The 27,071-nt window shown below is 41.3% G+C and overlaps 2 protein-coding genes across 6 annotated transcripts in view; both read right to left on the bottom strand.

Moving 5' to 3' along the window:
• The window catches only part of LOC309706410 (AMP deaminase 2-like), a 38,691-nt gene extending 31,493 nt beyond the window's left edge, over window positions 1-7,198 (bottom strand). Inside the window, exons 1-3 of one of the 4 annotated variants that reach the window (XM_082532927.1) lie at window positions 7,079-7,198; window positions 6,840-6,928; window positions 6,493-6,539 (exon numbers count right to left, since the gene is read on the bottom strand). In XM_082532927.1, the coding sequence (XP_082389053.1) occupies window positions 6,493-6,502 (10 nt within the window). In that variant the 5' untranslated portion in view covers window positions 6,503-6,539; window positions 6,840-6,928; window positions 7,079-7,198. Of the gene's footprint in view, window positions 1-2,830; window positions 3,229-6,492; window positions 6,540-6,839; window positions 7,055-7,078 lie in introns of those variants that run through there. The other 3 variants (XM_082532926.1, XM_082532925.1, XM_082532924.1) reach the window with 3 other exon arrangements.
• Window positions 7,199-10,930: 3,732 nt separating this feature from the next.
• Window positions 10,931-26,962, bottom strand: LOC309706414 (G-protein coupled receptor 61-like). Of its 2 annotated transcripts, none has more exons than XM_082532936.1 (2): window positions 26,891-26,962; window positions 10,931-13,286 (listed from the first exon to the last, which is right to left on the bottom strand). In XM_082532936.1, the coding sequence occupies exon 2, from the start codon at window positions 13,069-13,071 to the stop codon at window positions 11,668-11,670; it is 1,404 nt and encodes a 467-aa protein (XP_082389062.1). In that variant the 5' UTR covers window positions 13,072-13,286; window positions 26,891-26,962; the 3' UTR covers window positions 10,931-11,667. The 2 variants fall into 2 exon arrangements, with proteins under 2 accessions (XP_082389062.1, XP_082389061.1); XM_082532935.1 differs by lacking the exon at window positions 26,891-26,962 and adding an exon at window positions 14,685-15,146.
• Window positions 26,963-27,071: the final 109 nt, after the last annotated feature.

Here is a 27,071-nt window from a genome sequence, read left to right as displayed (position 1 = left end):
CACTTCCTACCTCTCCAAAATCCCTTTTCCAGGACTGAGACGCTTTCCCTTTCTAACATGGGAAGCAGCTGAGCTATTCATAGCAAAAGAAAGACCTGGAATTTTCCACCAAACACAGAGCAAAGTGGTCCTCAGTCATGTCTGAGGGGAGCACAGCCACAGACCGGAGACCCTAACAACCAGCTGCTTGTTTCAAACCGATGGGCTGCCTTGTATTTTCCCAAGCCTCCCTCTAGTGGTTAGAAAGAAAAGCAAAGAAACATTTTTAATATTGAATATTAAAGTGTAGAGCAAAAACGGAATAAAAATAATCTGTTTTTCTCTAAACAAATTCACTTTAAATTGAAGCTATTAAGCGTATTCATTGTAGGAGTGACATTGAAAAACATGTTACACTGACAACTTTTCAATAGGAGATCAAAACACAACTTCTGGTTTTCTCCCAGTATTTGCTTGTCACGTGTTTCTGTCTACTGCAGGGCCAGAGCGTGGGAGTGAGAAGAGGTGAACAGGCACGGTGCTTTTCAGTCAGCTGGGTTAAAGTCCACAGGGAGACGAGTAGATATGATAATGATTCAGTAAGGACTACAGCAAATCCCCTCAGGGGTAACGGCACAGAGCTCACATGACCTGGGGTAAGAATACACATAAATTGAAGACAGATGCACAAGAGACATGCTGTGACACAAGCAGTATATCTGCTTAATAATGAACCAGAATAGGAGACAGCCAGAGTCTTGGAGGAAATACGGTAACCATCCAACTGCAGCATGCAGCAGGATGTGTAGAGAGTATAAAAGATACAGATTAATGTGGTGCCCGCAGACCAGTGGCCACCTATTAATAACCGATACAGTATTTTGGGGGGGGGGTTCGAGGGTACAGTGCATTTTAAAAACAAACAAACATATCTTTTAGAATAATTAAAAGAACTGACATAAATGGGTACTAGAAATACATTATCCAGTATTATATAGATGGCACAAAACTAATGTTAAATCCAGGTAACAAGACAGCAATCCCCACACCTATGAAATGCTGAGCTGACAAACCATCATACATACAAGAGACAAAAATAACTGCCTCGACAAAAGCATCAAGCTAGACAACCAGACAGCCTGCAGGTAAAATGTGCAAAAGCCTGTATGAAGTTAGAGCCAAAAATAAAGATAGAAGGCTGCATACAGGAAGAAGAGCGCTGATCCAAACTGGTGAGAGGAATTCCCTGCACTGCTCTGGCAGACACTTTAATAACCTCCACATATCACGTCATATAACTGGGTATTACATATTCTGCTTTATGCCAGAGTCCAGTGGGAGAGCTGCGGAGCCTACAGGCAGAGGCAGTTTCCTCCAGGAAGCTGGTTGGTTAATCAATGTTTACACCAGCAAATCCACTCAAACCATTGCATAAGAGAACTGTTTCAAGTATGCAGGGGTGCATCAGTGCTGGAGAGATGTGTTTGGTGAGAGGGGAAAATGTGATAAGAGAACTATTTCTGCTGAGGTTACAAGAAGAAACAATGCAAATATTGAGCTTCAGTCCATGACCTGACTTTGAGAACAGTCGTTTAGAGGCAAAAATAAAAATGTAGTCAGATGGACCATAATGGACCATATTATCAGACTGGGAGAGCACAAGGCTCAGCCAAGCGGCTAATTGAGAGGACTTGAATGACTGCATGGCTGGAGAGACCTATAAGTTATTTATTACTGCACCAAAGACAGGCGTCCTCAGCAAATACTGTAAGCAGTGTGTCAGCGTGAGTTACTCCTCACGATCTGCTGCTGCATCCCTCCAAATGCTCGACTTTTGTGCTGTGCAGCACCCTGAGGAACCAATTCATTTCACATATAAATTGCAGGTCTAACTTGATTGTTTCTCACTGGAAAGAGCAGTTAACATTAAAATCAAAGATAATCATAAAAGCACAATAATTTTTGTCTATTCCATCACTCACACAAACAAAATGTTAAATGTGTTGTTTTCTTTTATCTGGGATGCTGAGAGAACAATCTAACAGAAACTTGTAATGAGAGAGAGAGATGCAGTTGAAAGATAAACTGATACCACTGCTCTGTGCAAAGCTGATAAACTGTAGCAGAAACTGTGCAAGGTGGTCGGGTAAATAGGCCCACAAACTCCTCACATTCCTTTACAATCTGACAATAATACACAGACAGTCAGAAATGTGTATACAAAAAGCGATATTCACTGTGCAAAAGAGGACAATAAATGCACATTACACTGTCACACTCATCTGCAAAACATTAACTTCACAAGTTAAGCAAAGGCTGTTCATCGGTGCCTCGTTATGACAAATGATACACTTAACCTGAACTTTACCTTCTTATCAAAGTACACACTATTATTTTTTTCTTTTGCACAACCTTGCTGGACTTTACACTGTTATCTGGCTTCGAGAACCATTCATGTGCGCTAGTCAATACTTTCTGATGTTTCATACACTAAGTAATTGTCCGACTGAAAAAACTAGAATAGCAATTGTTAAATAATCACTTTCATCTGAAGTTTTGTGAAAATGTTCTTTGCAGTTAATCAATTCAGCGAGGTGTATTACACACAGAAGAGCACACATGCTGAACGTATCCAACATGGGTGGAAGCTTCAAATCAATTTACAGGCGGAAAAAAACTAGCTAGAGTTGCAGAATTCTCCACTTCCCTCTCATTGCTCTTTGTGAGCAGCATGGATTCTTAAATACCATTGCACAAGCACATGTGTAATTTTCTGACCCCACATCCACGTAAGATGTTCCCCCATTTCTTCTTTGGGACCCCCCAAACCCACCCTTTCACCCACACTCACCAGGGCTGGTGGTGCTCTGCAGGCTCCCCCTCTTGTGCATCGGGGATTTAGGCTTAGGCTTCCCTTGTCCATTTGCAGCATTAGAGGAGGAGGTGGAGGAAGAAGATGACATCTTGCCGCCTGTGCTCTTGTTACTAGTCGAGCACAGTGGGTCAGAGCATTGAAGTGGCCAGCAGGGGGAGAAAGGAGCACTAGCTCTGATGCTGGAGCTCTGTCTCACAGTGGGACAGCGGGACGGTAGGACCCATACTGGGCCAGGCGAAGCTCCTCTGCAAAGTTGGCTCCTCCTCCCAGTCAGCGGCGGGTCAGCAGGCACACTGCACAACGCCGAGTTGAAAGACAGCCCAAGGCTTCCCCAACTCCTGCTGGGGGCCATCGTCCTCGGTTGCCTTAGCAACCAGGGAAGGAGCTTCCTGTAGGCAGCACAGGGAAAAGCGGCCACAGAGGAGGGCATTGGAAATCAAAGAGTGTAGCTAGCATGACAGCTAGCAAGCCAGAAGACCAGCTGCAGCTGAGCCAGCTGAGCGCCTAGGTCAGCGAAGGACAAAAGTTTTTCCACTCTTCTAAAAATAGCAGCTAGATAGATATCATTAAAACATGCAGTGTATCCAAGAGAAGCAAAAACAAAGGATCGCGATGAACAGCAAGTAACTAAAAAAATAAATAACAGAGAAGGTACTCTGTGGATAAGCACGATAACCAGCTCACCAATGAGCTCCCAGTCTTCTTTGCTGGAAAATTCTGAGGGGAGACGGACAGCTTACACACACACACACACACACACACACACACACACACACACACACACACACACACACACACACACACACACACACACACACGGAGGCCCGCCTGACATGGAGTATTATAAATAGTGACAGCTATTGCCCAGCTAGAGGCTGTGGTACAACCTGTGACAAGTACAGTGCATTAATGACTCGTTGTCACTTACTTCCTGTAGCTGAGGAGCAAAATTACAATACATCATAAACTCTTTTAAAAGTTTAGCAAACACACAAGCATCCAAAAGTCAACACAGAAGGTCAATGATTTAAAAAAATCTTAAATTTTACTAGTGTTCATGCTCTCAATACACACATCACTAAATTGCAAACTAAAGTGTTTTCTGTTGAAAGTTTCACAGACTGGAAATTTACACAGTTAATAATCACACTGGTATATTTTATAAGTTCAATACTGCATATTTTATGCTTTAGTAATGTTAACGTCACTGCTAATTTAGCTTTTAAACACAATGCTGAATCAGTGATTGCAATTATTCAACTTGAGAATTAAATTTCAATATTCTGTAAATCCAATTCTCCAAAACTAGGAAGAAACTATATTATGGACCAGAATAGTCATACAAAGAGAGTTGTTAAGAACAAGCAAAGAGCCCCATCTAGTGGCATGAAAACTGTATGCAGCTGGATGAAAATTTCTATTCCTTCTTTTCAAAAGTTTAAAAAACATGTGTGTGAAAGGTTTTTGCTTTTTACATGGTAAAACCTTTATATCTAACAGTTACATCCAAGTAACTCATGTGATAGTAAAATATTCAAGTGTATCTAACCAAAACTCTAAAAGCAAAACGGAAACTGATAAAGCTTTTAAAAAAAGACTAGTACATTGTACAACAAACACTTAAATTTACAATAATATCTTTAAAAGATAATCTTATTTGGGTACTGAAGTGGAAGTGTCTGCAAAGTAAGGAAAAAATAAAAGGTTATATCAGGGTTTCTTTTTCCTGAAAGCTCACCCAGGTTTTAATGACACTGCTTACCATCTGGTGCGGCAGCACCAGCAGAAAAGCCTAAAACACACAGGCCCACTTTTGAAAAGGAAAAAATAAATAACTAACCCGATGAATATCTTAACTACTTCGCAAAATACAAATTAGTCATATTCTTAAAGCCTCAGCAAGAAACAGAAAGCAGTCATAGTACCTGAAAACTGTCCTTTGGTTTTCTCCCTGCTTCTGCTGCTTGGTCAAGCCTTCTGTTTGCACACCCTTTTGTTAAAAATGAGACCAGTGAGCATATATCTGGCTGCTTAGGAGATTTTTCCCCCACTTATTCAGATCAGTGCTTATGAAGTGCAACATTTTGTTTACCAGGGCCATACAGGAAAAACCCCTAGTGTGGTCACATCTATTAAACAGCATCTTGACAGTGTACATTACACAAAATCCTGCTGAACAAAGCAACATATTTTCAAATGAGCTAATATACACTTTGAAATAGTCTATACTGGTATTTTCTATAATAAAATACAACCAGGGCATGTTTTTATTAATAGCACTGCTTCTTCTATTGCCAGGTCCCTGGATTACCTTAGTCTTTTCTCCCAGTTTCCCTTTCTTAACAATGGCTTAGTGACAGCCACCTTTTTGATGAGGCTTCAGCAAACAGTATATGGATCAAATGCAGGGTCAAATGCATCTTTCAAGTCAGGTCTTTGCTGGATTTTTTATTTTTAGCATATCTTAAGAACACTTTCAGATTGTGTCCATCTGCTGTAAATAGCTCTTTAAGTCTCTTTGCTTATCCTCCATTAGTCTAGTTTTTTAAGGATGCACAGCACATCATGCCAACATATGCCAAGTTTTCAGTGAATACAATTTTTAGGGCTGTCAAACTGTGAACTAATTATGTGTTTTCATGCCAGGTTGCCAGGGGGGGAAAAGTACCTTTAAAACTTTAAAAAGTTGTCTGTTATGTGTAGACATCCCCTGAGTTAAGTGTCTCTCAGTTCCCTATCAAATGGCTCAACAAGCAAAAAACATTCCTATGAATATGATCAGATACACAGACTGTATTCAAAATAAGTTAAAAAAGCAAAAGAAAGAAAAAACTTTGGAGAACTATTGCTTAAGAGCACTTTTAACATGTTACAAGAAAGTCTAGCTCGTTGGAAGAAAAGCAGAAACAAATGAGTGGTGGCTTTCACCCACCACTGTAACAAAAATACTGATGGTATACAGGAATGTGAACTGATAACCAGTGTCAGTTGAGAACTAGTTCTATATTGTTCACTCCACCTACAACGTCAAAGCTGATCAAGTTCATCCAATGGCACACACAAATTGACTCCATCACTCATAAATCACATAAAGACAACACAATCAAAAGACGCATCAAGACCAGCTGCAAAGCCACACTGTCAAATGACAGGAAGTGCAACAGGATGACGAAAGCAAAGTCACAGCCACATTTTTGTTTTTGTCCTGTCAGCTGATCAACGCACAGACACAATCAGTTTGTAACAATAGTTTTGTCACAACTTTAAAGGTGAACCAAAGCATAACCGAAAAGACACGATGAATGTGAGCATAATGTTGGCACAAATAGGACCTCACAGCTTCCTCCTTGGCCACGTAAAAGCAAGCAGGGGTACAAGCTTTCAAATATTAGTACTATTAGTACATTTAACGCATAAAAATACCAAACAACTACTGTTTTTCCCTTATTTGAGGCAAGGTTTTGTGATGTATTGCACTGCAATAAGGTTAAATTCGTTTTGTTTTTTGTTTTTTTACCTATGTAATAAGCTTCTGACAGAGTTTCTGGTGATAAGACACTTAAAGGGAGAGCTAAACTCCTTTTTCTAGAGCGTGTTTCGTGTATATTTGAGTACAGCTATGTCGGGTGCTGACTTACCAACGGACATTGTTGACGACTCGTTCGCTGGAAGTGGCAGGAAATACCTTGACACAAAGATAAAGCAACAACGACGGCTCGTTACAGTATATACGGGCTCTAAATATGTGTGCGTATACATCCGCAGAGTAGCTAACAAGAGCGCCGACTGTAAACACGTTATCGAGGAGTTTCACATAGCTAACAACGCGACTGCTTCGTACTAGCTTAACTGTCCACTATCAAATGTACAAAGTTAGTTCAAGCACGATAACTGCAGTGTCAATAGCCTACGTTTTAGCTTAAAAATGGCAAACCCATGAGAGAAATAAGTATTAGTTAAATAATTCTAGCTAGGAAATACTTACCAGTGGTGATATTCGGTTTGGGTGGCTTTGTTATTCTGTTACTTCAGTTTCCTCCACAGTAGGATGAAGTGTTGTGTTCAAAGGAGGCGCTGGGAGAGGGTTCAAAGGTCCCGGTGAAAGAAGAACAAATGTGTTTCCACACTGGTTAGATAACGTTTGATAGTAGCTTATCTTCAGCAGCTGTATTTAAAACAAGTTCTGAAATATTTAGCAATTAAATCCTAGAATGACTTTCTTACTGGTAATATCTCAAAGGTCACCATATATTAAACGCTATCGGTGTTAGTTTTATGTGTTACTTTCCTCTTCTTATTTAGATGGAGCACATTTTTTAGCGCCTGGCATGCACTCGCTGGCCATTTTATTAGGTACACCTTGCTAGTAAGTCTCCCAGTCCACCACATCCCAAAGTTGAATTGAACTTTGCGACACGGTGCATTGTACTGGAAGTAGCCGTCTGGAGACGAATCCATGCTTTTCGTGTTCTTTATGCCAAATGCTGATCCTAACATCTGAAAATGGCAGCAGAAATCAAGACCCATCAGACCAGACAGCATTTCTGCTGTCCAGTTTTCGTGAGCCTATGTGAATTTTACCCTAATTGTCTTGTTCTTATCTAAAAGGAATGGCACCCAGTGAGGTCTTCTGCTGCTATAGCACATCTGATTCAAGCTTCAGCATGCTGTGCATAAGGTGCTCATCCGCATACCTTTGTTTTAACAAGTGGCTATTTGATTTAATTTTGCTGTCCTGTCAGCTCAAAGCAGTCTCATCATTCTTTGACCTGTGATATCAACAAAGTACTTTTAGCCAGAGAACTCGAAACTCACTGGATATTTTCCTTTTTATCCGGCGCATTCTCTATAACCCTTACACATGGCTGTGTTTTTGAAAATTCCAGTAGATCAACAGTTTTTGAAATACTCAGATCAGCGCATCTGATACCAGCAACCATGCCAAGTCAGTTAAATCACCTTTCTTCTCCTTTCTGATGCTCAGTTTGAATTTCAGCAGGTCATCTTGGCTATGTCCACAGAGCACTGAGTGGCTGCCATGTGACTGGCTGAGACTGGTTGGGATATTTGCATGAATATGCAGCTGAACAGGTATACTTAACAAAACACATGGTGAGTGTGTGTTGCAAATAATTTTCTATGTGTAGATCATATTTGTCATACCTGTTACAGAGGTCAAATACTAAAGTCAAGTAAATGTAGTGGAGTAAAAAGTACAGCATTTTTCTCTGAAATGCTGTTGAGTAGAAGTAAAATACTTCTAAAATGACATAAAAGCAGATTTGTATCTACTTATAGCAGAATATAACTTATTCTGCTTACTGTTATTTACCACAGTGAATACCGGTGTTTAAAAAGTAAAGCAGTGGTGAAAATGTAAAATATAGTTTCCTAAACTTTTACTGAAAGTTTGCTTAAGCTTATATGTTAGCTTAGAAAGCAAGGCTGTTTGCAAAAGCAAAGAAAAAGACTCTCTGACACCTCAAATAGCCTTAAAATAGGAACACGTACTGAGCTGGCTGACTCAAGGCATTTAAAACTGAAGTCCAATGTTTCAGTGTCTCAAACCTTTGACCTTTATTACCCACCAGATAAGATTTATAATAATTTAGTAGATCATGTTAAAACATGTGCAAGATTCCGTTTTGAGTGGGTTGATCAAATGACTCGCAGACGATTACCTAGGATGATGATTAATTCCCTTTACTGTGCTGCTTTAGTGTCTGTCCTGGACCACAACACGCCAGATCTTTCTGTTAATGCAAAAGCAAGGGCATAATGTGTATGATTATAACTAATGTTGACAAATATAATGTGAATCTTTAACAGAATATAACATTGTTGTTATGGTACAACTAGATATATTACAAGGCAAAGTAACCCAAGATTTCACATAAATAACAAATAAAGTCTAAGAGGGCCATTCCAGTTTACAGCATGACATATTCACACTAGGAGTGCTATGGTTTGTGATAACATAACAAAACCAAATGTCAGATCTGGTTTAGTGTAGAGAATATATTTTAAGAAGTCACAGATAGGGGCGTCATGTTGGATTCCCAATCGAATAAGCTCCTCCTACCACCCACTACAGCCTAGAAAAATGTCTCTTGGTAATAATTGCCATGGGGATGGCAGAGCCTGCCGAAGCTGGGGGCGGTTTGACTGAGGTCCATCATAGAAGTGTGAGGCGTGTTGAGCAATCACATCTTCCAAATGAAACAAAGCAAAAAAATTAAATAGAAACAGGATATATATATATATATATATATATATATATATATATATATATATATATATATATATATATATATATATATATATATATATATAAAAGCACATTATTATTGTTATTATTATTACTTTTTTTTTTTTTAATTTTCATGAACAGAAAAAATTGTTTTAGTGGTTGATTGACACATTTTTCATGTATCTCTAAAATATTTCAATTTTTTCATTTTTGAAGATTTTTACCTTCAGATTACTGTGAACTATATTCCCCCACCATCTCTCTTTGCATTTCAATGCAAAGGATTAAGGCACACACATGTACAGTAATATAAAACACTAAAATGTTAATGTTATTATTAAAAAAAACTATGCCACAAATATTGATTTACTATTTTAGTGATCAAGAGTAAAATGTACCCTCAATTTCTTAGGAGACAGGAGTGAAAACTGATACAGTCTTCTGCTTCACGGTTCAATGATGCTCTTCTGCATACCTTGGTTGTAACATGTGGTTCTTTGAGTTACAGCGGCCTTCCTATCAGCTTCAAACAGTCAGACCATTGTCCTCCGACATCAATGAAACATTTTCACCCAGAGAGCTGAAGCTCACTGAATATTTGATCGTTTTTGGACTCTCTGTAAACCCTACAAATGGGTGTGTTTCTGAAATTCGGTTTGAACTTCAGCTGGTCATCTTAATCATGTCTACACACCTAAATGCACTGAGTTGCTGCCCTGTGATTGATTGATTAGATATTTGAGTTAACATGTAATTGAACAACCGTACTCAATTAAGTGGCCAGCAAGAGTATATTGCACTTATACCAATATTTTGGCAGAAACCCCACATTGTAGGTTAAATTATGCGAATGCATCCAAAATATTTTACAAACATAGAAACTCTTTATTACAACAGTATCTCTCGCTTTAGCTTCAGCTGTGTTTTTTTTAACACATTCATATCATTGTACAGTGGAAGTCATTCTTTATCTTCACCACAGCTTAAAAAACAATCTCCGAACAAGTCAAAACAGAACCTAACACAAACATTCAACATCATTCACAGTTTGAGATATTTAGACGTGATAAAAAGAAGGTGTCAAGTTGGCCTTGTCACTAAAACACCCTCTGAAAAAATATCTTAAAAACCCTGTTTCCACAATACATAAGAAAGCCTCTTTATTTTAATCAGTCATTTTCACACGTCTCCCTCTAACAGTTCGCTATAAAATACAATTTCAGCTCATAGTTAAGCTGCAAAACCAAGTCTTTTAAAAACCTCAAGCAAATTCTGTCTGCTCTGTTCTTCCCACAACATTAAAGTAGTGTGCAGGGGTCGTATTAGACAGTGAAATATTGTTTCCTGCACTGAGGTACTTAAAAACAAAACCCTGAAGAGAATCAGGGTAGTAAAAAGAAAACAATCCACATGTATTCTCCTTAAAATCTCACAGCGGAAAAACACAAAGAAGGCAGTTACTTGTCAAAATACATTGGCCTCCTTGTCATCACTTCTTTTACAAATACCTAAACTCATCATTTAAAAAATGCTTGTGTTGACTGACATACACAACCAAACCTTACACAATTTTACTGAACATAACTTAGAGTTTAGTACATTAAACAATGTAGAGAACAGAATCATCATTCAATTTTTAGCAGTGCATCAAGCGAATGCTGATTTATTAATTTTTTTAAGATCTAAATTTATATCCAAAGACATTGATAGATACATCACATGGCAGGAAGCGGGGGTAACCCTAAACATCGTAGTTACATCGTAAAGCACCAAGGAAAGTTTGTCTGTAAACAGCTTGTACCAAATCCATGAGCAGTCAGGCCACAATATGTACACATCTAATGTAATCGAATTGGCTTAAAGCTGCCATTGTCACTGACAAAACTCCAAACTATTGTTCAATATGATGTTTTTATTGCTGTGTTTTTTAACATTACTTTTCTTGCAGTAATGTTTAAAATGACTTGCTGAAGTCTTGTAAAAAAAACCAAAAAAACCAACAAAACTTTTTAATCTTCGTATTCGTATACTAGGGTAATTTTTCTGGTAGCAAGATGTAACTGCATAATATTAAAGTAATGATTTCAGAGGGAGCCAGTGTATTTAAGCAAGTGTTTCTTAATTTGAGATGAAAAGAAATTCCTCAAAAATATTTTACTGCCAAAACGTCAGAGACTCAAACACCAAATTAATGTTTATTTTCATCTATTAAAAAAGCTTAAACAACATAAATAGCAATTCAGTGAGTCATTTACTGTACAGGGCTGAGCCGAAGGCCAAAATACAGCCTTTTATTTTCTTTTTTTTAAATAAAGCAGTAACTTCCCTGTTCGCAAGCAAAAGTTTGTACATCTGCATTTAACTGTTCAACCATGATTGTTTTCAAAAACAAGGATGAAAACTGATGAGGCAAAGTGCAGTGATCCAAAGATACAATTATTAGTCTTTAAAATGAATTTAGCTACCTGGTGGACAGCTTTCAAGAAAAAAATAGAGACACGTGTTTTCCTGAAAGACTGTGTTTCTTTGAACGTATTTTTCAAAATATAGAGACATTGAAAAGTCAGCTGTCTGTATATATATGGTTGTTTTTCGCCTGTTCAATCTCAATAAACTCTGAAGTCTCCTCTGCAATTTGTCCTGGGATACGGAAATCAATGGGTATGGCATGTGCCGGCTCGGCTGGCTGTGACTGAGCCACAGGGCAGCAGGCCTCACCCTTAGGACTGGAAGTGCTGTGAGAGTTTTGAGGATCCAAGTTGCAGCCGGTGCCCTGAAGAAACTGAAGGAAATTTTCCTCTATGGATCCTTCACGGCTGGGAAGTCTGTCCTCCACCTCGATCCCCGCTCGACGAAACAGGCAAGGCAGATGCTTGCCCAGCTCCTCTCGGATCTGTCTGTTCAGACAGCCGTAGAAGAAGGGATTGGAGGTGAAGCAGAAGTAGCCAATCCAGGTGACCACTTCCTCCAGAGAGGCCAGTGTGGCTGGAGGGCTGGCAGCCAGTGCTGAATACAGGTGGAAAGTAAAGTAGGGCAGCCAGCAACAAAGGAATTGCCCACCCACTGCTGCCAACACTGCTGCAGCCTTCCCTCCTCCAAAAGGGCGTTGTGGAGTTCCTCTGCCAGTTCCAGTACCTGTCCCGGAGCTCGTAACCATTGTAGAACGGCTGCTGAGTGACTCTGACCGCTGGCGGCGAGGTGTGTCCATCCACGTGGGCAGTGGGCCGTGGTGCATGGCAGCCACCCGGGCCACTTTAAACATGTTGCAGTAGACAACGAGAATCACCAGCAGTGGGCACAGAAAATACACCAGAGTGAAGAGGACCATGAAGGCCAAACGGTTTGACCCTCCCCCTGTCCAGTGCAGTGAGCAGCGCCTGTGACCCTGAGCCGGGGGAGGTGGCACGGCATCGCCACCCCCTCCCTCAACCCCGCTACTCTCCAAAAGAGGAGTTTTTCCACCCTGCAGGAACCAAGCAAGCAGTGGCAGAGCAGACATGGCCAGAGCTTTTACCCATATCCCTACAAGCACCGAAGCTACCAGGCCAATGGTCATCTTCACTTCATAACGCATCGGATGTATGATGTAGTAATAACGCTCCACATTGATGACAGAGATAGAGAGGATGGCAGCACTGACTAGGCACACACTGAGAAAGAGGTAGCTCCTGCACAGGGCCTCCCCGAAGAAGGCGCGGCTCGAGAGCATGCCAAGGGGCATCAGCACCAGGGCTGCCAGAAGGTCCACCACGCACAGGTGGAAGACAAAGGCAAACTTGTGGAGCTGCGGGGCCTTGGCAATGACCGCCATGACAGCGACATTACCCACCACAGCCAACAGATCCATGAGCAGCATCGCCAGTAGGGCTAGCGACTGGGACAGAGCCCAGCCTTCAGGCAGAGAGGAGGCAGACATGTTGGATGTGGGCTGTGGAGGTGTGTGGGAGGAGTTCCACATTGGCTCCATTGAAGGGTGGGACGAGGCAGGCGGGCAGAGTCAGTCACAGGCCCATCACCCATCCTTCAAAGAAAGGGAAATGTGGCCAGAAAACAGTGACTTGAAAATGAGGTAAAAAGCTGCCCCGTAGTCCAGAAGATGTTGCTGTGATGTCAGGAAGTTTAGATGTTTTGAATCCTTTCCATTAAAAAGCCTTCTTGTCTTTCATCAGTCACAGACCCACCCTACAATAAGAAGAAGAAGAAGAAGAGAGGGTAAATATCTGTGAGTGGATGTTTGCCTGTGTGTGTACTGTGTCATGAGAGACCTCTAATTTGCAAATATCAGTTATATGAACTCATCCTTCCATGGTGAGTTTCCCTTTTTGCCCCAGCTACCATCAAAATTAATTCACTTAGATGAAGTTTTATAAAAATCCTCCTTAGCTTCTGAAATCTCCGTTAAAGCGATCTTGCTGATAAGGTAATTCAAAGCCACCCCTCAAACCAATTAACTCTATTAGATATTCATTATTCAAGGCATGGACATTTGACACCTTTTTTAGCAACATGCTGCAGGAACTGAGTAAGTAAAAAGAATGAAAAATGAGAAGCCATCATGCAGTAGAGTTAGGCCACGTCTAAAACCAAATAATAATACTGAAAAAAATGCGTATTTATTATCAGAATAACTCTAAGGGAAAAAATTGGAGAGCAGTTTAATTTTTAAGAATATATTACAGCAAAGAAGGTCAACGATAAATCCAGACTTATTCTTCCCGGGCAGCAACAGCAGGAAGGTATAAATACTTTTCAAGCACACATCCTGTCTGTACATGAGCTAATTCACCAAAACCAGTACTATCACTGACTAGTTAATAGGCCTTTTCCATCACATCTACAACTGCCATGAGAGCACTCGCTTGCCTCAAAGATATATGCATATTTTGTGGTTAACCTGCATATTTATGACTACCTTTTCTAGCCCAAAAAAACCAAAACCTAGCCACAGACTCTGAGAGGCCTGTATGTAGGTCTGTGATTGTACAGAGGGTGATGTCTTCCACTGAGGAAGCCCTGATCATTTAGAATGAGTTAATTTAATGTTCCAAATAGAAATTCTAAGGATGTTCACAGGTTGAGCAGGCTGTTAGCATGTTACCTGTGCACAGAGACAGAGAGCTATGGTTGGCTGTTGCCATATAAAGGAAACCATGCTGCCTGCTGATATGAATTCTGTCTGCCACAGATGTGACGTTTACAGTCACAGTAATCCACGTTCAAGTAAATACTGAGCTCTAACCTCTCTCATCGCCTATGAATGACTGCCCACACTGAGCAACGTCTGTATACCACACATAAGGGTACAGTCAATTCACTTTAACCCTCCTGCCTGGTTTGGCCATTCCTTTCCCTTCCACCTGCTCGTTTATGTTTTAATTATTAATGCATTACACCCATTTTAATAATAAGCAAGGCTCTTATTCTGTATATCAGAATGTAGCTTAAATGAATTTGTTGCAGTCAGCGCTACACAACGAGCAGATTACAGGAGGCGTGAGAGAACAAGCGAGGAGAATGTGGTGAGGATCGGGGAGTGTGATGGGAAGACACAGAAAGAAAAAGGCAGAGAGCATAATATACCTGAATCAGAGTATTTCCTGATGCAGCTGTCTGCTGCTTTGGGGTTTGAGGATGGAATCCTGGTTTAGCTCCTACTGCTGAGGTACACAGTGGAAATCAATCACTGTACCTTAAAAAATGCTGCTGAGGTACTTCCCACTGTAACAGCCTGTTTCTTTCTCCATCCCTTGATCTGCCTAGTGCATCCTTCTCCCTAGCTGACAACAGCTGTGGCAGCAGAGATTTCTCTGAAACGATGCTGATGTAAATGCTTGCAAAGACACCAGCTCACTCTCTGCCTTCCCCCTCCACTCACACACATTGCAGAGATGGAGCAGGAGGCAGTGAGAAACAGGACCAGAGCTGCTGTCTCCACAGGGTCCTAATGTCCTTACCGTCATCTCAATCTGAGTCTTCAAAAATGAAGGAATGCCACTGCAGCAGCGTTATAAATTTCTTTTAAATAACGAGTGCTTTAGTGTGTCTCAGCCGGGTTGTCACAAAGTTGGTAAAGATGGTCTTCAAAGGATAACAGCAGTCACTTTGGCAGTCCTCTGACTTCACATTCAACCACACAGGGAGCTTAAATATTAGCTTTATTTAAAGGGTAGCTCAACTTCCTATGTTAAATTTACTGCAGCAACAGTCAGAAAGCCGCTTTGCTAACTGTACATGTTCCCTAAATAATGTACAGAGCAAAATCCATTCACTGCTGATGTGCAATTTTTGCTTGCTGTGTGACATGATGGTTACTTTGCTACACCCTGACTGCTCCAGATGAAGCACAGCTGAGCTTCACATTTTTAAAAGTTGCCCTCTGCTGGGGATTTAGAAGGGGGAAAACATGTCACCTTTCCTGACAGGAAACCTACTGTCACCTACCACTAGCATACCAAAAATATTGTTTGTGTGTTTCCAAACTCCTACCTTGGAAAATACGATTCTCAAATAACCTGTTAAGGTTCATAAATCTTTGCTCATGCTCCTCCCTCTCATATCCCGCCCCCTATTTCTCCTTCCTCTTCCAGTTGATTTACTGTTGTCAGCCTGTAGTGTTTCAGTTTGTTATTCTACAGATTAAAGCGCCTTCCAGTCTAAGATTTGCTGAGACATTGAAGGATTGATTAGGCCAGGCCTCAGCCTCCATCCATCCCAGCTTCTCAAACTGGGACTCCTGTTGCCACGGTGATCTTTTTCACATGGAGTCCATCCTCACTGCTCTGTCTGCTGAGGACAATGAAATCTGGGCTATTATGGATAAGGCTACTCTACTGAAGGAGTGGGCATAAAGCTGCTGAGTTCTGGGGTGTTTTTCATTTGCATTTGTAAGGTTTCCCATAATTACACACATAACATTTGCATTTCATGGAAATTATGTCTTCTTTGACCATTAAAAAGCATGTTTTAATTTGCAGCACCTCTCATGCATTTTTAGATTAAACTAGTTGTTCACTAATAGCTCTATTATGATAACGCCACTGCTTTAGTTGCTGTGAGAATTGAGGTTTTCTAGTTTATTGCTCCCATCCTCCATATCAGTGTATTTATTGCACTATGGCAAGTAGAAGATGCTGAGAGTGGAGTGGTGTCACCCACTTAAAAAAGAGCAAATAGTATTTATTGCTACACCATCTGTCACTGCAGTTGTTTGATTCATTTCTAACCAAAGCACCTTTTTTTTTTTTGAAGATTTGTGAATTGAGTTATTGTGTTTTTACAGCATTACAAATTTGCAGATTTTAAATATGTTGGACCTGTGGCCTGAGGAATTCTCCATTTCACCAAGAAACTGCTGCTGACAGATTCCCATACAGGTGGCTACGGTAAGAAGTTTGGCATCATTTACAGCTCCGTGCTCATCACTGTGCCAGGATGTGTAAAAAAAAAAAAAAAAAAAGCTATTTTTTGTCCTTTGGCCTCACAACTCAAATGCAAACATGATAAATCACAGTAGCATCATTTTCTGTATGTTACATAACTGAGTGATTATACGTTAATCGCCACCATCATCATCAGCTTCTTTCAGCCAATGCTTGAAAAACAAGAACAAGCAGAACATACAGAACATAAGGAAACATGACCAGTTTTTGGTGGAGGGATTTAATAGACAGCATTTACTACTGTTGTCATGGCGAAGATGTATCAAGATGCCTGGTAGCGCTGAGGAAGGATGCGAAATGTACACATGCTTGTGTAACGCACAGCACTTCTCAAACACTACACATGAGTGAATCCACATTGCAGGTATGCGGTGTGGATGTGTGCACTGTGCGAGTGAAACTGTCTGCTTGAATCTGTATTCAGGCATGTTCACCTGAGTGTGTGTGTCTGTGTGTGTGTGTGAGAGAGAGAGAGAGAGAGAGAGAGAGAGCGTGCATATCATGTGTTGACTCACGACAAAAATAGCAGAGTCTTGCTTGGCCGGCAGCACCAATCACTGCCACCACAAATACAATGGTTTCCATGGCAACCTTGAAAAATAGACTCCACATTCGCACTCAGAAATAGCAAAGGACGCTTGCAATGACCCCAGAGAGCCCCTACTGCCAATAATAACCACTGATAGATATGAATGCGCAAATAACAGCAGCACTCAGAAATTGAAAAAAAAAAATCCTTCCATTACATTTACCAAAGCATAATTACCGCTGCCTACACAAACAATCAGCTCAAATCCAAACGCACTTTTTGTAGGGGTGCACCAAGGCACGGGCAAACATTAACCTGCACCGTGTTGATAACATCAAAGCAAGAGAACAAAACGACTGTTGAGGCGAGCTGCACAATACCTGAGCGAAGGATACAGAGTCTTTACAAATGTCTAACAAGCGTCTGTCATGTCACATTTTCAGATGGCTTGTAGAAGTCAAAATGTGTTGGAGTGTTGCAGAAAAAGACTTAAGTGCTGACTGAATGTTGCCTTGGAGACTCTTGGGGAGGAAGGTTTATATCAGAGCAGACAGTCAAACATATTAGGATGCAGGGATTTTTTTTCTACACCCCCTGGGAGCTAAACAGCAAACATTTCCACTAAATTTAGTAAATATTGAATTACTACCAGGCAGGTTCTGGAGCTGCTATAATGCAGAGACACAGATTGACTTATTTTGCCATGTGCAGTATGTTTTTTGGGTTTTTTTTTTTTTTAATATGTTGAAGATGTAGCTCTCTCTTTTATTACTATACTGTAATCAGAAAGTTTAGCATAAACACCTACATGACGCCAGACCACCAACCTATGACTCTCTCCCCCACCGATGTAGGAGCGGTGCTGAGCAGGATCAATGTCCACAAGGCTGCAGGCCCTGATGGCATCCCCGGGCGTGTTCTCAGAGCGTGTTCTGGGGAGCTTGCAGGAGTGCTCACAGACATATTCAATCTGTCCTTGGCCCACGCTGTGGTACCAGCCTGCTTCAAATCCACCTCCATCGTCCCGATACCCAAAAACTCCAACCCATCTTGCCTCAATGATTACCGCCCAGTAGCACTCACCCCCATCATCACTAAGTGCTTAGAGCGACTGGTCCTAGCACACTTCAAATCCTGTCTCCCCCCCACCCTGGACCCCCACCAATTCGCATACCGCCGGAACAGGAGCACAGAGGATGCAGTCTCCATCGCAATGCACTCTGTCCTCTCACACCTGGACAACAACAACACCTACGCCAGAATGCTGTTTATAGACTTCAGTTCAGCATTCAATACAATCCACCCCTCACAACTCATCAGGAAACTGACAGACCTGGGTATCAGTTCCCTCATCTGCAAATGGTTACTGGACTTCCTGACCAACCGCCCCCAACATGTCCAGCTGGATAACCGCTGCTCATCTACCATCACAATGAACACCGGTGTACCACAAGGCTGTGTGATGAGCCCTTTCCTCTACTCCCTCTTCACCCACGACTGCAGACCTGCTGATGGTTCCAACACCATCATTAAGTTTGCAGATGACACCACGGTGATTGGCCTCATCAGTGACAACGATGAGGCCGCCTACAGGGAGAAGGTGGATCGTCTGGCTGAGTGGTGCGACAGAAACAACCTGCTGCTTAACACCGAGAAGACCAAGGAGCTCATCGTGGACTACAGGAGGAATGCTGACCCACATCCACCCATCCACATTAAGGGGACGGCTGTGGAGCGTGTGAGCAGCTTCAAGTTCCTGGGAGTCCACATCTCCGAGGATCTCACCTGGACGACCAACTGCTCCAAGCTGGTCAAGAAGGCTCACCAGCGCCTCTTCTTCTTGAGGACTCTGAGGAAGAACCACCTGTCCTCAGACATCCTGGTGAACTTCTATCGCTGCACCATCGAGAGCATCCTGACCAACTGTATAACAGTCTGGTACGGGAACTGCTCTGCCTCGGACCGGAAGGCGTTGCAGAGGGTCGTGAAAACTGCCCAGCGCATCGCCGGAGCACCACTTCCTGCCATAAAAGACATCTACAGGAAGCGGTGTCTGAAAAGGGCTGGGAAAATCATCAAAGACCCCAGTCACCCATCACATGGACTCTTCACCCTCCTGCCCTCTGGGAGGCGCCACAGGAGCCTCCGGACTAAGACCACCAGGTACCGGAACAGCTTCTTCCCCACAGCTGTCAGACTCCTGAACTCTGCCTCCTGACATCTGACCCACGTTAAACTCATGGACTGAACATACACACACCCACAATGGACAACTGTACCCTCAAACACAATAATAACATGGACTGAACCACCACTCACAACCACTAGCACTTTATATAGCCTCTGTAGAAACTATCTACACCCTCACTTATCTTAACTGCACTACTGTATAGCTCTGTGTAAATAATCATTCTGTACATTCGATAATTTTTAATCCTACAACTGTTTACAACTTGCATAGTTCCCATTTCTGTATAGCTGTATATCCCAGATTCTGTAAAGTTATTTATTTCATATTCTGTATAGTTTTTCATATTTATATCCTGTTCATATCCTGTACATAGCCTGTACATAGCTTGTACTCACTACAGCCTGTACATACTTATAGTTATAGAATATTCACAACATACTTCATACCGTGTACATTATAACATACCATAATAGACCCATTTCTGTAATATACTCACATATCTATATTATTGCTAATATATATTGTAATATATCTATATCACTAAAGCACTTCTGGATGGATGCAAACTGCATTTCGTTGCCCTGTACCTGTGCATGTGCAATGACAATAAAGTTGAATTCTATTCTATTCTATTCTATTCTATTCTATTCTACATGTGCCTCTGGTGGTGTCAAATTTACTAGCTACATTTATTTATTTATTTTCTGTGCGCTGTAAACGGCCTCTGAACACTATGCATGTTTGTATACATGAACACTTGTAGCCAGTGCATTTACCAGTTGTGCATATTTCCTACTTTACAGGTAAAACAGATCAATGATAATTTTCTTTATTGATATGTTGATCTGTTACACAATCAGTACTTACATATGTGTGTGTGGGTGTGTTTGCTCAATGTAAGACGTAAGAGCGTCAGCGCTTCGCCCTGCATAGAGGAAAGCAAGGTCACAATCAGTTTTACTGATGGGGTATTGTCAACACCCTGCCGGGCAGGCAGGCAGGCAAGCGATGTGAGCACCTAAGTTTTTATAAATGTGATAAGTGGAGAATGAGGCGAAGTAGGAGCTTCAAATTGCTACCATAGGTGAGTCTACTAAAATTACTGGATGACTTCAAATCTCAGTGCCCTTGGCCTCGGGGTCAGAGTAGGTTTTCTAAAAATCTTCTAAATGCAATAACTTGAGAACAAAGCAACATAGGATTTTGAAATTGATGCCTTGTTGTGTATACTAGGGGGCTGAGGGGGAGCACAGGTGGTCAGCAGTATTTTTCATATATACTATAAGCCATACGTTGTTGGGCTTACTTTTTTACTTTATACTTCCAGGCCACTACTTTCAGGTAGAAATATTGTGTGTTTTTAAATGTGCAAGACTTTTTCAAAGCTACTTTTACACACAAGCATATAGTTTCTAAAATATATTTTTTCCAGGTTAAATTTGACAGTATACACTGGCTGGCCGCTTCATTAGTTTTGCTGGTATTCGGTCGGACTCCCCTCTCACTTTCAGAAGTGCCTTTATTCTTAATGGCACAGATTCAACAAGGTGCTGGAAACACTCAGAGATTTTGGTCCATGTTGACTTGATAGCATCACAGAGTAGCTGCCGATTTGTCAGCTGCACATCCACGATGCAAATCTCGTGTTTTTAACCACAGCCCAACATGTCTATATTGGATTAAGATTTAATGACTGTGGAAGCTGTTAGAGGACAGTGAACTCATTGTCATCATTGAGAAACCAGTTTGAGATGATCTGAGCTTTGAGACATGGTGCATGAACCTGCTGGAAGCAATCGTCAGAAAATGGGTACACTGTGGTCATGAAGAGGTGGACACAGTCAACAACAATACTCAAGTAGACTGAGTATTATTGAGTATTACTGAGGGGTGGATATTTAAGTTACTGTTCAGTTCATGTCAGCTCAAAGTAGTGGCTATTCTCCTCTAACCTCATGCAGTAGTAGAGCATTTTTACCCAGAGAACTGCTGCTCACTGGATATTTTCACTTTTCTGTAAACCCAAAAGAGCAGTTGAACCGGTGTGCCTAATGAAGTGGCCACAGAGAGTGTCCTAAGTAGTCAAAATGAGCCATTTAGTTACAAAATGCATTTGTTTGTCTGTTCACACAGATCTTCATGAGCTTTCTGGAAGAGGCAGAGCAGCTGAGTTATTTGTGTAACGGGTGAGCAGAGCTGAAAAGTTATACAAGAAAGCACATGTGCTTCTTCGAGCAGGGCCTGAACATGCTGCTTGCACCAGATGGTGGCAGTATGTCCACTGTATTGTGCATTGTATTATCAGTGGTTGCCGGCTGCATACATTTTGAACAGTGAGCAGTAATATCTCAAATAATGATAGAAAGAAACCATATTAACAGTAACCATCAAGTAAAACCGCAAAAGCTTTTATGCATCTTTGCATCCACCGGAAGGCTATTCGTCATTCTTCCAAAGAAATTCAATCATTTGGTGGTTTGATGATGGAGATGGAGAGATGATGGAGGGCTGTCTAACACAATGGGACAAAATCTTAAACAGATTAACATGATATCCATGCTCATCAAACCTTTCAGTGATCCCTGATGCTCAGGACTACTTACAGTGAATTTATGTGCAGTGATCCCTCTTTTTAAAGGGTGTTGAAATCTCCCAATTCTTTGAATCTTTGGGCTGAAGGAAGGACAATACTCGGTGTATAAATGCTCAATCAACAATCATTTATTTCCATACAATTCAACAATAAGAGCATTACAACGTCCGGACGGGCGAGATGCTACCAGAGGGTCAGGCACATGTCTCAAAATGGTGACGGGTTGCTCAGCTTTTTATAGTCTCTAGTGGCCCCCAGCTAGTCGTAAAAGCCAAAACATCACATTTTTTCTCTGTTACAGCGCCTAAGTTATGACCTCGGCAGTTGTTTCTCTGCTTTCTGTAAGGTGGGGGTGTGGAATGTGGTCTATCTATCTCCCCTGTCTTTAGACACAGAGTCTCCTGCTTACAACCTTCTCTTCATGATTCAACACTTAAGCATGTCAAGAAAACAGTGTAACACATTCCCAGCAGATCAAGGATACAGAGTGATGCACATTTATCTAATGAACTAATATGTGAATATGTTCTGTTAACTCAAAAGTATAATGAGAACTAAACTACATACAGCTCACACACTCTATATTAAAGGGTATAATGTGATCTACAGCAGTATTCTAATTCAACTACTTTGATTACATATATAAGGTAACATATAATAACAGAATAATCTAATAAGGGGCAAGCAAACTCAAACAACCTCAGCATAACGTCCCCCATCGCATAACAGAGCCACAGAGTTAATTCACTGAAGGGTTCAAGATTTTTTCTTTAATTTGCCTCTGCTTCTTCTTACTAACCTGTACTTGACACAGGTTACTCTGGTTTAATTTTATTCTTTCTCAGGCTGTGAACGACTTCAAATGTTTAGTAAATCAGCCAAATCTGTCACCATGGATTCCTTAATAAGGAAAATAGTCATCGGTGACTCATGTGATCCTACAAAGAACACCACAAGCACAAATCTGTCCTAAAATATATCCCAGCTAAGACTGTGGAAGTGGCAGGACACACCCTGGACACAACAGGGCAAACAGAGAGGCAGAAGTCAATGCAATGTGTGCATTCAATCCAATGGACAGTTTACCTAACAGTGAAGCATGAGAAGGCAACCAGAAGTCAGAGCAACCACAGGAGAGAAACATAGGTACAAGGAAAACATGAAGACCTTGTCTAACAAGCAAGAGCTGAGCAACAGGTTCAAACCCAGAGCCTTTCTTTCTTTTTTTTTTTTACTTGAAAACACACATTTCAGAAATATTTACACACCAGAGCAAAAGACAAGAGTGTCTAAGGTTGTAGGACATATCTTTTGGGCATCAGGATACAAAATGTTAGTGTCAATTCATCAGGCAAGCTTTTGAAAAACATGTCTCGTGTCTTGCAAGGACATACATTTCCTTTATTTTCCACACCGTGGGCTGGTTTAGATACTCCCTGCGACCACTGCCCTGAAGCTGCACTTTAGTTATAATTTACAGGAGAACTTAAACCTCATGACCCTCCACCAGGCTGTGGCCTGAATCACCCTTGCCGTCTGATACTTCCTTATAGAATTCACATGAGGCTGAAGAGCTTGAAGAGTTTGGTGGGATGAGGAGAAGTGAGTTTACATGACTCGCTAGGGCACAATAAACAGCGGGCTCATTCACTGGAAAGAATGAGTATCTATAGTAGAGTGAGGTATTTGTGTTTATTCTGAAGACTAGCTTTGTGGATGGATAAGGATGTCAGTTTGCAACATTTTTATTGCATTTAAATCTAGTGCCGGTCTCTTAATATTTGCGACAAAAAGAACAGACCACCTCCAAACCCAGTTTTTTTACCGGAGGTGTCAAACTTTAACTCTTTGTTCAATAAAGATGATATTTGTGACCCTCACATACCCTTTGTGACAAGTTTTAACATGTCAGCATATATCAATAAAGATGTGGTTTGATGACCATTAGAGTAGGTTCTGGGTTTTTCCCAGGGTAGTCTAAGTAAGCTGTGTGGGCAGCAGTGTTGGGTAAGTTACTTTAAATTAGTAACTTAGTTACATTAATAGTTACTTCTATCAAAAGTAACTCAGTTACTTCAAGTTACTCGTTACTTTCAAAGTAACTAGTTACTAGGGAAAGTAACTTTGGTTTTACTCAGAATTCTCTTGTTAATGTGTTTCTTCCATAACTTTGCCAGTCTTCTAGCTTGCTTACTTGCCACAAGTGCACTGTGCCACCTACCAATAGAAAGGAAAAAATAATGTGCACATTTCCACGAGAGAAATCCCACGCCTGGACCGTTGTTGACCGCCGCCATGATTCTAGCCTACGTCACAACGTCATGTGCGCTTTTTACATCCAACACAAAAACTGCAGTCGTGGTGCTTTCGATTGTACTCAGAACTCGGAAATTCTGCTTCTGAATAGGAAGATGTAGGCAACACCAGACTGCAGATGAGCTGCATACAGAGCTGGACTGGGACAAAAAAATCGGCCTGGGCGTTTTGACTAGAGACCGGCCCACCATTATAGCAAAAATCATAAAGCCTTTGAATGATAATAAACACTGTTGTGACAGTGATGTACACTGTTTTGATGGTATATATGCATCAATCTATCAATCGTTTGTTGTAAGATTCAGATAATTATTTTTTAAAAGCTAGACATTTTAAATGAGAATAAGAAAGTATTTCTTTGTGCCCCCCTCTCCCTGTTAATGCCCTACCTGGCCCCCTGGCAACACTTTGCTAGACCCGCCCCTGCACAGTTACCAGCTGTCAGCTACCTAAAAAAGGATCCTGGTGTTATTTGTCTCTCAGAAACGGTTCATAACTTCCCTTCAACTCATTCATGTCACCTAAAAGGTAAACCTGTTTCTCCATCACAGCTCTGATGATTCAGTAAGGACATCTCCTGGTTTCATCTTCATGTTTCCCTCTGACCAGATAACCAAACATCATGACCAGCAGCTTTACAGCTGTGGCTCCAGCAAACATCAGCTGATACTAGAAATTAATATTAAATAAATTCTAACAACAGCTGATCAAGCTTAAACGTGCTGCTGTTGTTTAGCGCGACAACCGCTGTTTTCTTCTTTCTGGCGCCAAGTGGGCGATAAACAAGCAAGAGAGAAAAGCCAATCAGCTGATCATTGATCAGTTTCATGATTAAAGTAGCAACAGGAGAGGGAGGAAGAGAGAATGAGAGGAGAAGAGGCAGCTGTGCAGCAAAGACACAGAATACCTCCAGCTTTGTGTCTTTTCCATTGTAGCTGAAGTCCGGGACAAACTGTTCCTTTTCAGCTCAACACGAAACGCACAATATTTTCTCTGAATACGAGACGATTCTGTTTTTTACAGGATGGTTGGCAATTAGAAACGCAGTCATGCTAGCGAGTACCCAGTACGAAAAAGTCAGCAAAACGAAAATAAACTCCACCTAAACTTGGTTTAGATCTGACCCAGATAGACTGCAGGTCATAACTTCTTACCTGAAGTTCAGTCCACCTGACACTCAGACCGGCGGCCGCTTCGGGTCTCTGCTCCTGCCTCCCCTTTCCCTCATCCACCTCCTGGCCTCCACCACTTGCTAATGTTACTGAATCTGTGGATTCACCACACGAAGTAACGAATAACGACCCTATCTAAATCCCAGTAACGATTAACGCGTTCCTAATTTTGGCATAATACCTAGTTACCGTGCTCGTTACCACAATAATAACGTAGTTACTGTAACGCGTTATTAAGTAACGTTACTTAATAACGCGTTAGTCCCAACACTGGTGGGCAGTGAGAGTTTATACCCTCACTAACTTCTGATGCACACTCACACTCAGTTAAGGTTACGCCACCACTTAAAACCAGGCACAGTGGTTTATTCTTCAAATAACAGTACTTGCTGGAGATCATTTACATATAAACACATATCTGGCGCTGCAGTCAGTATTTACAGCATCAGGACTGTGTATGAAATACACCATAGAGCCCATTTCCCCTGCAGAGAAAAGCACCACATCACTCACTGTGGCTCACAGAGGTCTGTTGAACAGTGAAATAAACTTTGTTGGGCACTAGATACACAGGCGATGTTATACACTCTCCTAGTGATGAGTATTTACACACTACTATAAAGTGGCATGCAGACCTTTTCCACAACAGACATATTGACCTGTCATGAGGTGGAAACCACAAGTTTAGTTAATAGCATCACTGATGGCACAGTCCCCTTTAAGCTATCCCAGTCAGCTGGCACAAGTAATACAAAAACCACAGAGATAAATATTGTCTTTGTTTTGAGTTACACCTGAGGTCTACCTGTGAGATCACAGCCTTGAAAATGACTGTAAATGAGGTGTGACCTCATCAAATAAGAGACCAGTTTTCAGGACTGGTTTGTCCTTTGCATGGATGTTGCAGTACAATAAAACTTCTTCAAGCAATCCATCTTAAGAAACTTTATGTGCCTCTTAATTTTCCTGCTTTATTTGACTGATTGTGCTTAATGTGTCTGTGCCTGCCTGGTGTTTACTGTAAGTCCATATGTTGTGCTGTACTCTGAACTTCCCGTATTGATTCCTATGTTACTGTACGCACATCATGTCCAGAGCTGCAGCAGTTCATCCACACAGGTACCTCGTCCTTCACCAGGATGTTAGGACAACTTTGGGGAAAGAGATTCATTATTAAAGGCATGGTAGCACTGAATGAGCCATCAAGTCAGGTTAGGTAAAAGTGAAGGAAAAAACGTACCTATTTATGTTTTTTGCCTGTTAACAAACAAACTAAAACATTCCACTAAAAATGTGTCCAAAGACAAACTTTGGAAGACCTCCAGATAACCTGGAGAACCACTGTTTTAATATCAGAAATGTTGGCTCATTGGAAGCAGAATAAAAATCAGCTTCGATAAAGATGATGAAATGTTGAAGCTTGTGTAGCCGAGCTGTCATCTCACTGCTTTCATGTTGGGTGCTTGTTTTTTGTCTTTTGAATCAGAGACTGGCCATAAGAGACAGAGAGACAGAGAGCAGGAGAGGAAATGTGGCACACACCCACCTCTGCTGTTTGCACCCCTCACATCAGATCAGCTCTCGGATATAGTTGCATTTCCTTTCCTCACCAGCGAGGCTTGCACACAGCCTCTTCCGGTCATTTGGAGCCGGACAGCAGAGTGCGTTCGCCCGTAGCTCAGCGTGTTAAGGTGGATGTCTGTGAGCTCGCGGGTCGCCGACGATAA

The sequence above is a fragment of the Aulonocara stuartgranti genome, assembly GCF_965226115.1.
Source record: "Aulonocara stuartgranti genome assembly, chromosome: 5".
NCBI lineage: Eukaryota > Metazoa > Chordata > Actinopteri > Cichliformes > Cichlidae > Aulonocara > Aulonocara stuartgranti.
Note: the sequence above shows the minus strand (reverse complement) of the source record. Positions and strands in the feature narration are given on the sequence as shown.

Coding starts and splice junctions, on each gene's coding strand:
- LOC309706414 (XM_082532936.1), bottom strand. CDS start 13,071: ATGGAGCCAATGTGGAACTCCTCCCACACACCTCCACAGCCCACATCC.